Here is a 12,890-nt window from a genome sequence, read left to right as displayed (position 1 = left end):
TGAACAGTAAAATCGAAAAAAATAGTAAAAAATTTCAAAGTTGGGCTTTCTTTTGTGATCACCCAAAAAATATTGGAAAAATGGGATCTGTTGGTCATGGCTTTTTAGTCCTACTCCTTCAATGAGAAAATATTGGAGAGAAAAGGGGGCCGTCGCAGATGCTTACAAAAGAACATCGAATGCCAAAATACTTGTCCCAAATTTATAAGATAACATGAGAAGGGGTCTGACTTGTTCCAGCAACCAACCAGACACTAACACACCATGTTTTATATTTTATATAAAAAGAAGTAAAAGACAGTAACACACCACACAGCTATGCTATCGACAACAACACATATCAGTACACACGCTTGCAGAGTACAGCTAGACAGAATTACGTCCTCGTTTATTGGCACAAACGCAAGGATGAGCCCGGCTAAGCTAGCCAATCCTGGGAGCTTTCGTGACCTTGTCGTTGGAGTCGACGAACACCCTGACTCGGCCGGTGTTGTAATCCATGGTGACGAAGGAGTCGGCCGGAACGACGTGGACGCTGGCGTCCGGCTTGTGCTCTATGATCTTCTTCTTGGCCTCCTCCGACGACAGGCCCACCACCTCCGGCCACGAATTCTTCTCGGCGCCGACGCCGGCGGTCGCTCCCCCGGCTTCCATTGCCTGTTCGCAACACAAGAGAACCGGTCATGAGTTACGAACCCTTAGAGTGACATAGAAAGATCGGAGTAGTAAGAGAGGAAGCTGAGATTAATAACCTGTTTGTTAGGCTTGAGTGCTTGACTAGTGAGTGTCCGTATGGTAGATTGGTGGATGCCGATGGTGCGTGTGTGGTTGTGCCTTGCGGTGTTAGTATTTGTAGGCCTGTGGCTGATGCGTGGGAGAAGAGGATGAGGACACAGGTTCTGTTTTCTTAATTTTTGGTAGCTCCAATGGGGCATTGGAGGCAACGGTCTTGACAGTCAACAGATGGCAGCTCGATGCAGTTTGTCTTCGAAAGTTCAGTGCGACACAAGAAGACTGAATTAATTAAGCTACCGTTTGGCCGGCTGGCCGGCCGGCACTGAAGACTGTTAGAGCATCTCTAACCGGATCCTTACTCCGTCCCATATGTTTGGGCTGACAGTTGAAATTCAAACACTTTTCATGTAAAAAAACGCATCCAACCAGAACCCAAATCTAGCTTATATGTTTGGGCTGTCTTGCACCCCTCAAACACGGCCCATACGTGGGGTAAATTTTGGGTTATTCGGACGTGTCCGTCATATCAAATTGACAGGTCCGACCCACCTCAAATCCGTTAAAATTGACCAAATCAACCAAATTGACAGCCCTCTCCCTCATGTCCGCTCTTCCTTTCTCGCATCCATGTCGTCGCCCTTGCTCTGTGTCCGCACTGCCGACCTCCTCCATCCTAGCCATTGACGCCCACTCCGCTATCTGCCCGCGCCATGGAGAATGGCTCCACGGAGTCTGTCGGGGTCACTACTGTTGTGAACAAGGTGGGTACCATTGCCTGAACGAAGTTGTGCACCCGTGAGAAGGAAGAGAAGGAAGCTCCTGAGAAGGCGGAAAAGGACGCCGTCTAGATGGAGTTAGCGGCGTCAGCTCCAACGCCCTCTGCCACGCCCATGCTCAACGCCATTCCGCCTTCGCATTGGGGGGCATCCTAGATGACTTCACACTGGTAGAAGAGGACGCCTCCCGAGTTGGAGTATGAGTCGGCGCAGCTCCAATGTTCGCAGACAACATCGGACATGCGCACCAACTGTTCAACCAAAGTCTGAACCCAAATTTGCATGTTTTCCTTGCCCCATATGCATTTTAGGATGGTAGTTTCATTGTGATGCATCTTTATGACTCATTGCTGGTGGATATGATAATTGATGATCAAGAACCTCCAACTTATAAAATGGGTGATACCAATTCCCCTTTTGTATGATGTTGGGCAATAATTGGCGATGGAGCTAAATCCAGCAGATCTCGGGTAGGGGGGGGGGGCTAAATAAGAGTCTAGAGACAACAGTAACGTGGACACGAGTTTTGACCCATGCTCAGGCTCTCTTCAGAGATAAAACCTTACGTCTTGCTTGAGTTTTATTTCTTTTGGATGGAGAACAAAGTACAAATGATCTACTCTGAGATTGTTGTGTGTCTCACGAGCCCTACCCCTCGGTTTGTACCGTCTAGGGTTACCTCCTAGTTGGCTAATTACAAAGAGAACAAGCTGTATTTGATCCCTAACATCTTGGAGTATACGACAAGTCTTCGGGGAACCTTCCTTTCATACGACATGGGCCACTTGTCGTGGCCATTGGTGAACCGACATGGGGGTCCTCAGCCCGGCCCACCAGGTCGGGAGATGATGCGATGAGAGACCCCCAGTCCGGGAAACCATCAATTGCCTCTGAACCGGTCTTCATGTCTGGATGCACCTCGGTTTCTCCGAGTTCTTCTTCTTCTTCGATCATCGATCTTGAAACTGGTTCAATGAATCCATCTTTTGATTCCAAGCCCTGGTTATCGAATTAGATCCGAGGAGCTCAGAGCCATCAAGGTCACTGACAAGCATCTTGTCATTTTGCATTGTACCATAAGTCGGAAATTCTCTGGCACGGTCCTTCCTTAACCGTGAAGTATTCCTGTGCTTGGGTCACGTAATACCCTGATCTGGCTCTGACAGCACGGACCTGCCTCGTCCATGGGGCCACTTGACCATGCGGCGCTCTTGACCTAACGGTCAACATGGTGTGCAAATATGGGCCAAGGGCCCACCATTGCCCTGTCCTATCAAAAAAGGGATCATGCATATCGATACGCACCACGACCAACATCCGCCCCTCGATCTTTGCACGCAATTAACATATAAATTGCGGGGAATGGTAGCATCGGTGGAGATGGTGCCGCCCTCTAGCCGATGCCAGGCGGTGATGAAGCCTTCCTCTTCTTTATTCCCTGTCTTGGCCCTTCTTCTATGGTGGAAATGGTCTTGCTGGAGAAATGGAGGTGTGAAGGATTATATTGATTCGAAAGTTTCTGGTAGCTATAGGGTTGGATGCTTATATATATGCGGCCTTCACGGATCTCCTTCATAGATCCTCCACCTACCCCTCGTCAAAGGGCTCTAGAGGAGTCTAATCCTTTCCCAATACCCCCCTTGGTTGCCAAGGAACTCGTAGGAACAAACCAAGACGGAATCGGTGATGAATTGCAGAAGTTATGGATGATTTTGCAGCCCTGGGCGGCTGGTACGAGTGTCGGTACAACCTGGCATGATCCTATCGCATGCCGGTTTGGCCCCGACTTGGACCTTTTCAATGTGGATTTTTATTACTAGGATATGTAACAAATAGGCTCTAAAAGTGATGCCAAAATCCACTCATCTCGACGTGGCCACCGGTCTTCAAGTCGATGCAAGTATTCTATTTCTTCCTAACGTTGTCCCTCATAAATGTCAATTTTCACCTCTTGTCAATGCCCGCTCTGGCAAACAGGCATGGGTATCATTGCAGCGCACATAATGCAAAGAGGATTTTTGGGTGCATCGACATGCTAACATTGCATTATCTATTCAGGGAACTTTAGAGGAGGGATGACGGGAACTTGGGACATTTCAACCACAGTGATGGGAGATGGGGTGCTCTTTTCACAGGTTGTGCTAGCTATGGGCATAGTTCACTAGGGCATATAAGGGCATGCAGGTGGAACAGGATGACGGGAGACGAAAATCTGCATGCGTGTATGGAGCAAAAACTACAATCTCACCCCTCTTTTACTCGCTCACCTCGAGCGGGAGGGCAAATCTAGGTCTCAGTTCTCGGCACCGATGGTGGCAGAGAGTTCCCTCTATAAGTTGCCTGTTCCCTTCGTCTTTGTGTTTGTCTTGTCTGCCTCGCCTCCGGCATGGGTTGGTCGTCGTTGTCTTCCATGGTGTTAACCAGAATGCAACCACCCTCATCCCTCCACTATTAGGTTGTTAGGTGTATTGTCAATCTATCCCTTACTTACTGAAATGTCGATTTCACAAGGACGAACTAACGAAGGTGCTTGTTCAGGATTCAACACTCATAATTGTGAATAGGTCATGTTGGTCCACAAGCGAGCGGTTCACTGCAATTCTAAGCATGTGGTCAGATATAGTCCAATGTTAGGCCAAGATATTGAGAGGATGGACAATATGAACTACATCTACAACTGTAACGATGCTTCAAATGAGAAAAAAACCATTTTACGAGCTTTTGAGGAGGTTTAGGGAGAAGTTACAAGATAGCATCCACACCTCTGTAGGTCATAACCAGAGGTTCATAGTGATTCACAACACATTGATGAGATCTATTGATACAATTTCATGGTATTTCAGGCAAGTGTTGTATACGATTGGAGAGCTCAGAGAAGAGATGATCACGGCACCTACTGGTCAAAATCCTTCAAAGATACACATGAGCTATGGATAGTATCCACATTTTGACGTGATCTATACTAACTGTTAGTTCATGCCATGACATGTTTGTATTGTTGTGATCCATAGCAGTTTTTTCATGCCATGACAGGATTGTATTGATGCAATAGATGATACTCATGTGACTACTAGAGTGCTGAGGTCACATCCTGCAACATATAGGGCTAGAAAGCACTACACAAGTCAGAATGTGTTTGTTGATGTTAATTTTGATCTCAAGTTCACGTATGTGTTAGCTGGTTGGGAAGGATTATCCCATGGTTCTAACATTCTTAAGTTCTACCTAAGATATGCCGATGGGATCAATATACCTGATGGTAGGTTCTACCTTGGAAATGCTGGACATGCTCAGCCTGGGGTTTTCCACCTTCAGGAAAACCATGTACCGTCTTAGTGAGTTCTCTTCTAGGAACTATCCTAAGGCTATTGCCGAATTATTTAATCTTAGAGAATCTATCATTTTTGTCATAGTCATGAGGACAATTAGTGCTTTGAAGAATAGATTTAAGATACTTGATGAGAAGGCATTCCATCCTTTCCCCACCCAAGTTAAGCTTGCTCTTGCATGTTGGATGCTTCATAACTGGATCTTAGACTTGGGTCTTAATGAGTATGTGCTGGATGATGATGATGATGAAGAAGAAGAAGAAGAATAAGGACAAGATGAGGATAGTAAACTTCCCCCTTGACCGCCATTGGTGAGCTTCCCCCCATTGAGCCATATGTCTATCAATTTGGTAATGCCATTTGTTATAACTAGGACGAACTGCCATTTTTTAGTAGGTATAGGACCAAAATGATGTTAATTTTGTACTACTATGTAGTGTACTTTGTGGTGAGGACACTACTTATGAGAAGGGGTGATTACAACATTAGACCGGGGGCAACCAAATGCCAAGTAATTGCATCTTCATAGCCATAAGTCTTGCCAACCAAACGTCATGTATTGAAAGTCATCCTGATGCAACGTGGGCAACCAAATAAAGTGCAGAACCTGGTTTAGAGCTTGTATCGCTGTAACTAGGCTGCGCTGGGCCACATATGTAAGAGGAGCAAAATCCATGCAGGGAATCAATCAGGCCCCTAAGGTAGCTAGCTCAATCATTCCTTCAGAGACCACTACCGACACCACTTTGAAATCTTCATGCTCATCACGATTCATGACAAAACCACCCCACTCAAATTGCACTCATGTCCTCCATTCCCCCTCTTTGTAGCTCCGCCAACATTTGCTTTCACAAACCCTCGTTGCAAAGGGATCCATCTCGCTATATTTTTTAGGAACTCCTATTCCTTTACTCACCCTCATAACTATTATAGGTACGCTGTTTTGGATCTAAGATCCAAAAAAAATACAAAGTAACCCATATGAAGAATTGCAATGATATCTCTTGGAAACATCATCTCCGTGGTATTAATATCTGCAGGACAAAATACTATCAATAATTCATTAAAGATGTTGCAATTAGAGCGGTGCAAGGATACAATCACTCTTTCACCCATATGAACTTGATTACCAATAAAGGATTTTGAAAGCCCCTTGAGTAACCCATACAAAGGGACGGGAACCCTTGAGCGATCAACATACTTTTTACCATACAATTTTGCTAGATACAAAACAATAAAATAAATAATATATATTAAAAATACAGATTTAGATGAAATTCCATTTTTTGTGGTACTTAGTTGATTTTACTATGTTTATCCTGTAGTTTAATTCAGTTTTAATGTCGACTTCAATTCGATGAACTCAGATTGATGAACTTTTTTTTCAAATTGATGAACTTTTATAAACATTCATGTACATTTTTGAATTCACGATTTTCCCGATTTTTATTCGCTCTGTGTTTTTCTTCGAGGTTGACCGGTCAACCTTGTCCAGTCAGCAATGAAGTGACGTGAGGGAGCCAGAGCGCGCGCGTTCTGGATCAGGCCCAAAAGTACGGCGTGGGCGTCGGAACCCCTAGTTGAAAGCTTCAGAAAACCGAAAGAGGGAGAGGCTAGATAGGCCGGCCAATTAATAGTTGTCCATCGGGAGCGCGTGGGCGATGTGTACCAAATGTCGGAGGCCTGCGGGCCACTAGCCGACGCTGTATTCTCTAGCTTCGCTGGCTGTTTTTCGCTCTCGGACACTAACAGGGCAAACCTGCAGCCGCGTTAACTGGGCTGGCCCATTTATCTATAGGGTTATTTCTTTCTGTTTCCAAAAACGCAAAATAAGTGCGTGTGAGAAGATTTGATCATGCGACCTACTATTTCGCGGCGCACGACCCTACCACCTGGCCACACAACCACAAGTTATAATATTTATATTTATCAATCTTTTATTACTTCTAATTTGCCTTTCCTTTTTCTTTTTTCCTTCTTCCTTGTTTTTTAAATCGATGAAAACAATTCAATGTTGTGGACTTATTTTTAAAATTGATGAACTTTTTTTATGAACTTTTTTTTTCTAAATTGATGAACTGTGTTTCAAATCAATGAACTTTTGCATTTTTTGAACTTTTTTCATTTTTCAATGAACTTTTCCTATGTTGATGAATTTTTTAAAAACTTCGATGAACTTTTTCCAAAATCTATGAACTTTTTTCAAAATCGATGAAGTTTTTCAAAACCGATGAACTGTTTTTCAATTCGATAAATATTTTTCAAAATTGATGAACTATTGCCTAAATCAATGAACCTTTTTAAAATGTGTGAACTTTCTGTCAAATCAATGAAATTTTTTCTAATTTGTGATTTTTTTCGAATACATGAATTTCTTTTTTCAAATCCGATGAACTTCTTCCAAATTTGATGAACTTTATTCAAACATGGTGAACTTTTTTCAAATTGGACGAAAAATTTCAATCACGAACTATTTTCCATTTTGCGAACTTTTTGCAATTGGTACAACCTTTTCTTTTATTTAAATAATTTATAGCGGGTATATAATACTGCTATGTGTTTTCAGTATTTACTGAAAAAAGGTCAAATAAAACTGTTTCCTTTAGCAGTCACCAAACTGAGGTTGGCCGTGTGGCTAACGCGATTAGTATTGACATTGGCTACGGTAGTTCGAGCACCGGTACACGGGAAGCGCCAACACATGTAACGGGCGTCGAATGCGCTGATTAGGAGCTCCCAACTAACAGAAACAATTGGCAGTTCAGTTCGCTCGCTCATTTAACTAGGCCATTGTTACAGAATACCGCCAAAATGCACAAGTGAGGAACGAGCAACTTAACTAGGCCAACCCATTAGCTTTTAAAGTTTTTCTGGTTTTGGGAACCTTCCTCAAGGTTCCGGTTTGGTGTTTCAAAAAAAAAAGTTTCGGTTTGATTCAGGTGTGGTTTTTCTCTTTTTATATTCCTTTTCTTTTTTATCTTTACCGGTTTCTTCTTTTCTTTTATGTTTTTTTTTCTTTTTCAAAAGTTCCCTTTTTTGAAATGCATTAGAAATGTTCAGGAATTGTTTGGAATTTCAAAAACTGTTGCAAAACTTCAAATTATGCTGATGTTTTCAAAAATTGTTCAGAAATTTAAAAACGTTTGGGTTTTAAAAAATTATATAGGATTTTAGAAAAATGTTCTCATTTCTAAAAAAAATCACAGCTCATAAAATGCTGCGTTTTCAACAAGTGTTCAAATATTTATAAAAAATTATCTGTGGTTTCAAAACATATTCTTGTTTTTTAAATATTCTCATGTGCACCCGAGCGCCTACTTGACGTACCTAGCGTCAAATAGGAGGTCTCCAGTTCGCTCACGTTACGGTGGTACGTAATCGGTCAGGCTAAAGGAAGATGGACTACAAGTCGTCCTAGGTTGGGCCGGGGCCGATTTAAGCCTGATCGTAGGTGCAGTTTGACGAGCGAAATCGAGAACCGGTCCGGTCGTACTGCTGCGCTAGGGACCCAGAGTACACCGCCGCTGCCGTCGTCGGTCCCTCCGTACGAACAAAGGTGAGAGCATATTGCTGATTCGATTAATAGATGCCGTCTTTTGGGGATTCATGTGCTCTTTCCGCAGTTAATATGACATACCAATGAGTTTAGATGTGGAGGCGATTTTGCCGATTTATCTGTACTTCATTTGATTGTTTTCTTGTCAAATCCCCAAATTGTCAAATCCCTGACTCTGGCAACCGCCGACACACTTCAATTTCTCCCCTTGTGGCAGTGGGGTACATCCGTACATGGTCATCTTCCCCGCATAAGGGAAGTAGGGTGCATGAGTAACTTGGGGTTATTAGAAATACTTTGCCTCACATTTTTTTTCTCCAACGAGTTTAGTTACGCGATACAACTTCCCCTAAATCTTTGTAATATGATTGATGTTAGAATTAGATGTATTCCGGTCCTTTTCCTTTTCTTTAACACGAGAGCCTTGTAATGTTATTTCCCTCGATTATTTCTACATACAGATAGAGTTAACATATGATTTGATCCATGTTTGCTACTCCCTCCGCCCCAGTGTCAAAAACGTTCTCTAAATTATGGGACAGCGGGAGTAGTTTTGTAGCAACTCATATTTCTTTGTCAATTATTACTGTATACGGATATTGATTTGCATATGATTAGATCCATGTTTGTTAGTTTTGTAGCAACTCATCTGCCTTTTCTCAAACATGAGAACCTATTTTTTTTTGTCAAACAGTTCTTCAGGCGTTCTAGTACAGCAGGATTTAGGATGCCTCGACTTGGAGACTCAGAAGCATCTTCGGTCTTGAGAATTGCAGCAGAGTTCGGGTACCTCTCTTCCATCGTCGCAGGATGCTGGTTTGATAACAACCTATATAGATACGGAATGTGCTATATGCCCACCTTCTTATATTGGAGCAGAACCTGGCGGTGTCTCGGAGATCCTTTCATGGCTTGGAACCTTCTTTGGTTAGTTCTTGACAAAATCGATTCACCCATGGCGCGGCCCTTTACTTGGGGGAGAATTTAAGTGATGTAAACGTAACACTCAAAACCGCAACCATTCTAAAGTAAATGAAGTTCTAGCTTTGTTCGAAGTGAAACTAGTTCAATTTTAGCCACGTCTCTAGAAAAACATGTTGAGATCTACAACATCAGATATAAAGTTATAATAAAGAACTCGAAGAAACTATACTTTCCTCTCAGATAAGGCACATTACCAGCGAGGAATAGGATTTGCTGGTTGATATTGGGAGCACCCATCGACATCATATGTAAGCGGCACTGAAATTCTATTCAGCACTTGACTCACCGATAGGCACCTAAACATCTCGCGCGCATGGTAGATGGGCCATGGCCCAATCTCACTTTCTTCACTGGCCTCGGTTGATCATCTGGCTCGTTGGATCGGTCGACCTCGCCTAAAACACTAGAAGCTACTGGTTCAGGGGAAAAACCGATGTTTCAGTTTTTTATACAAACAAAAATCATGCATTCAAAAAATGTTCATGAATTTGAAAATTATTCGTGGATTTATAAATGTTCACGAATTTTAAAAAAGGTCATGATTTTGCGAAAAGGAATTTGATCTTAGAAAATATTCACGATTTTTTAAATATATTTTATGTTTTTTGAAAAAATATATTTAAAAGGTTCATGAATTCAGAATCAGGAATTTTTAAAAATCTTAAATCTTAATGGTTTAAAAATCAAAAGGTATATAATAGAACGAAAAAGAAAATAAAACAAACTAAGTACTGACTGGCAAGTAAGCAAAAAATAAATAAAATAGGAGAAAAGTACATATTTCAACTATGAATTCGCACCCTTTTGTATGGGCAGTGCTAAGCGTCGGCCGGCGGATCTTTTAAAAAGATCCGCCGCCTCGCGAGCCGTCTGATGTGACGCAATCATGCGGCAGAGCGACGCCTTTCACCACTGCAACAAAGCCGTTGTTGCAGAATTTTCTGCAACAGAGGCCTCGTTGCAGAAATCTTTGCAACACATGTCTTGTTGCGGAAAACTTTTGCAACGAAGGTCTTGTTGCAGAAAAACTTTGCAACAGTGGTAATATTGCAGAATTTTTTTAATCTTCACCTTCGTATGATGTTACGGAAGAAATGTTTTACAACATGATTGATGTTACAGAAAATCTTGCAACATAAAGGAGGTTGCAAAAACAAGCGCCACTCTGTTCGCCGCGAGTTCTGCTAGATGGTGGTGACGGAGGATCGGTGCCGCACGTCCCCACCTTCGCGCCGCCGCCAGCGGAGAACTCGTCGTTGTGGAGCTCGCCTCCAACCCCGCCGGACCTCGCTGAGGCGAGCCCTCGCCGCTCGTCGACGTCCCCACCTCCTTCCCGCGTGCCATCCTCGTCGGATCCGGCGAGATCTGGCTGGAAACCTCGCCGCCGCTGCCCTCCTAGACGCACGTGTCTTAGGCCCCGCATGTCCCGGACGTCCCTGCATGCCATCCTGGTCGGATCTGGCGAGATCCGGTCGGAATCCTCGTCGTCGTCACCCTCCCAGTCGCACGAGTGTCCGCCACTGCAGGATCTAACCCCTCTTCGGTCGCCAGTTGCAAACTCTCTTTTTCTGAAACAAAGGCTCAGTTGCAGAAAACGTGGACACAAAGGGGCTTGCTCTCGACCGTATGATGAAAAGTCAATCCGACGGACGCGAAGGCGACGGATGCTCGCATGAGATCGGTCGGTTGAAGGTAAGCTTTTCCCTTTTTAGTTTAAAACCCCAAACTTCAACACCTGTTAAAACACAACCCTCAACTCTTAAACCCGTTTAAACTACCTAACTTGCTTGTCCTAAAGGTGATTTTGCCAAACTTGGCAGGTACTTGACTTAATTTGGACCAACTTTTTGCTCAACTTTTTTCTAATCAATTTGGAAAAGTTTCACATTTTTTTGACAAACTGATTATAAAATACAATAGAAATTCAATATTATCCCCTTTTTGGTCAAACTTTGACAAAACAAATTCAAGGTTTTCATAAATATTAGAGTATAAACTTATGTAAAATCAATTCTACCTTTCCGACAAATCTGGAACAGTTTCAAACTTTTTTATAGACATATTAAAAAATTAGGTAGAATTCATTTTCAATTGTTTTTGGTAAAAATTTGAAACAAATAAACAATCCAGAAAATTTGAATTTTTTTAAATCAAAACTACATTACTAGCAAATCTAGGAAAGTTTCACACTTTCTGGACAAACAAGGCTAAAAACAAAGTAGACATTCAATTTGGTAAAAAAATCAATTTGAATTTGTATTGTATGTTTTTTAATATGTTTATAAAAAATGTTTGAATTTTCCTAGATTGGTCATCATGGTACTGTTGATTTTACATAAGTTTTCTGAATTTTTTGGTCAATTTGACAAAAAGGGCTACAATGGAACTTCTATTGTATTATTAAATATGTTTGTCAAGAATATGTGGAACTTTTCCAGATTGGTCGGCATGGTAGTTTTGATTTTGCAATTCTATTAAATTTAATTGTTCATTTAGAATTTTTGGTCAAAATCTGACCAAAAAATTTGCCAAGTACCTATTACGTATGACAAAACCACCTTTAGGACGGGCGAAAGAGATACATTAAAAGGAATTGAGAGTTGAGGGTTGTGTTCGAACCAGTATTGAAGTTTGGCGTGTCTTGGTAGACTCGCTTCCAGTGCCTCAGGCTTTGCTTCCTTCAAATAATGCCTTTGGTGCAGGCAGGCGTTGTAGAGTCGTGCTACTCCCACGGGAGTCGTTGGTTTTTCCCAAAGAGGAAGGGTTATGTAGATAGCAACAAAGCTTTTTATTAGTTAAGAATCAAGATTTAATCGAACCCTTAGGAATGAACAAACTGCCAAGATAAGCAAAACTTATATACAAACAAGAAAAAAAATACTTGGACCAACAGGACAAGGTGTTGTCAAACCCCTTGTCTTGCTAGTTAGAAGATTAAAAGCAGGTATATATAGATAATCTTAGTGTAGTGGAACGGCAAATAGTAATGGAAATAAAAAATAAATTTATAGGAGTTTGTACTGATGGAAGAATAGACACGGGGGCCATAGGTTTATATCTCTGTCGAAAGCAGACAACCTCATGGTAACAAATTACAGTTGGACAATTGACAAGAATAAAAATCTTTGTGACTACGATCATTCATGGCATAACCTGTTGGGGAACGCAGTAATTTCAAAAAAATTCCTACGATCACGCAAGATCTATCTAGGTGATGCATAGCAACAAGCAGGGAGAGTGTGTCCACGTACCCTCGTAGACCGAAAGCGGAAGCGTTATATCAACGCGGTTGATGTAGTCGTACGTCTTCACGATCCGACCTATCCTAGCACCGAACGTACAGCACCTCCGTGTTCAGCACACGTTCAGCTCGATGACGTCGCTCGTACTCTTGATCCAGTTGAGGCCGAACGGCGCAGGGCTTCAACTAAGCACTACGACGATATGACCGAGGTATGTAACTGTGGAGGGGGACACCGCACACGGCTAAGAGATTGTCTGTTGTGCTTT

General features: G+C 42.4%; 1 protein-coding gene across 1 annotated transcript; it reads right to left on the bottom strand.

The window, feature by feature from the left end:
• Window positions 1–203: 203 nt before the first annotated feature.
• On the bottom strand, window positions 204–10,827 carry LOC123121103 (uncharacterized). The gene is made up of 3 exons (XM_044541032.1): window positions 10,606–10,827; window positions 1,285–1,434; window positions 204–657 (listed from the first exon to the last, which is right to left on the bottom strand). The coding sequence occupies exons 1-3, from the start codon at window positions 10,825–10,827 to the stop codon at window positions 424–426; spliced, it is 606 nt and encodes a 201-aa protein (XP_044396967.1). The 3' UTR covers window positions 204–423.
• Between the last annotated feature and the right edge of the window lie 2,063 nt (window positions 10,828–12,890).

The sequence above is a fragment of the Triticum aestivum genome, chromosome 5D (genome assembly GCF_018294505.1).
Source record: "Triticum aestivum cultivar Chinese Spring chromosome 5D, IWGSC CS RefSeq v2.1, whole genome shotgun sequence".
Lineage (NCBI taxonomy): Eukaryota > Viridiplantae > Streptophyta > Magnoliopsida > Poales > Poaceae > Triticum > Triticum aestivum.
This window is presented reverse-complemented; position numbering and strand designations above follow the sequence as displayed.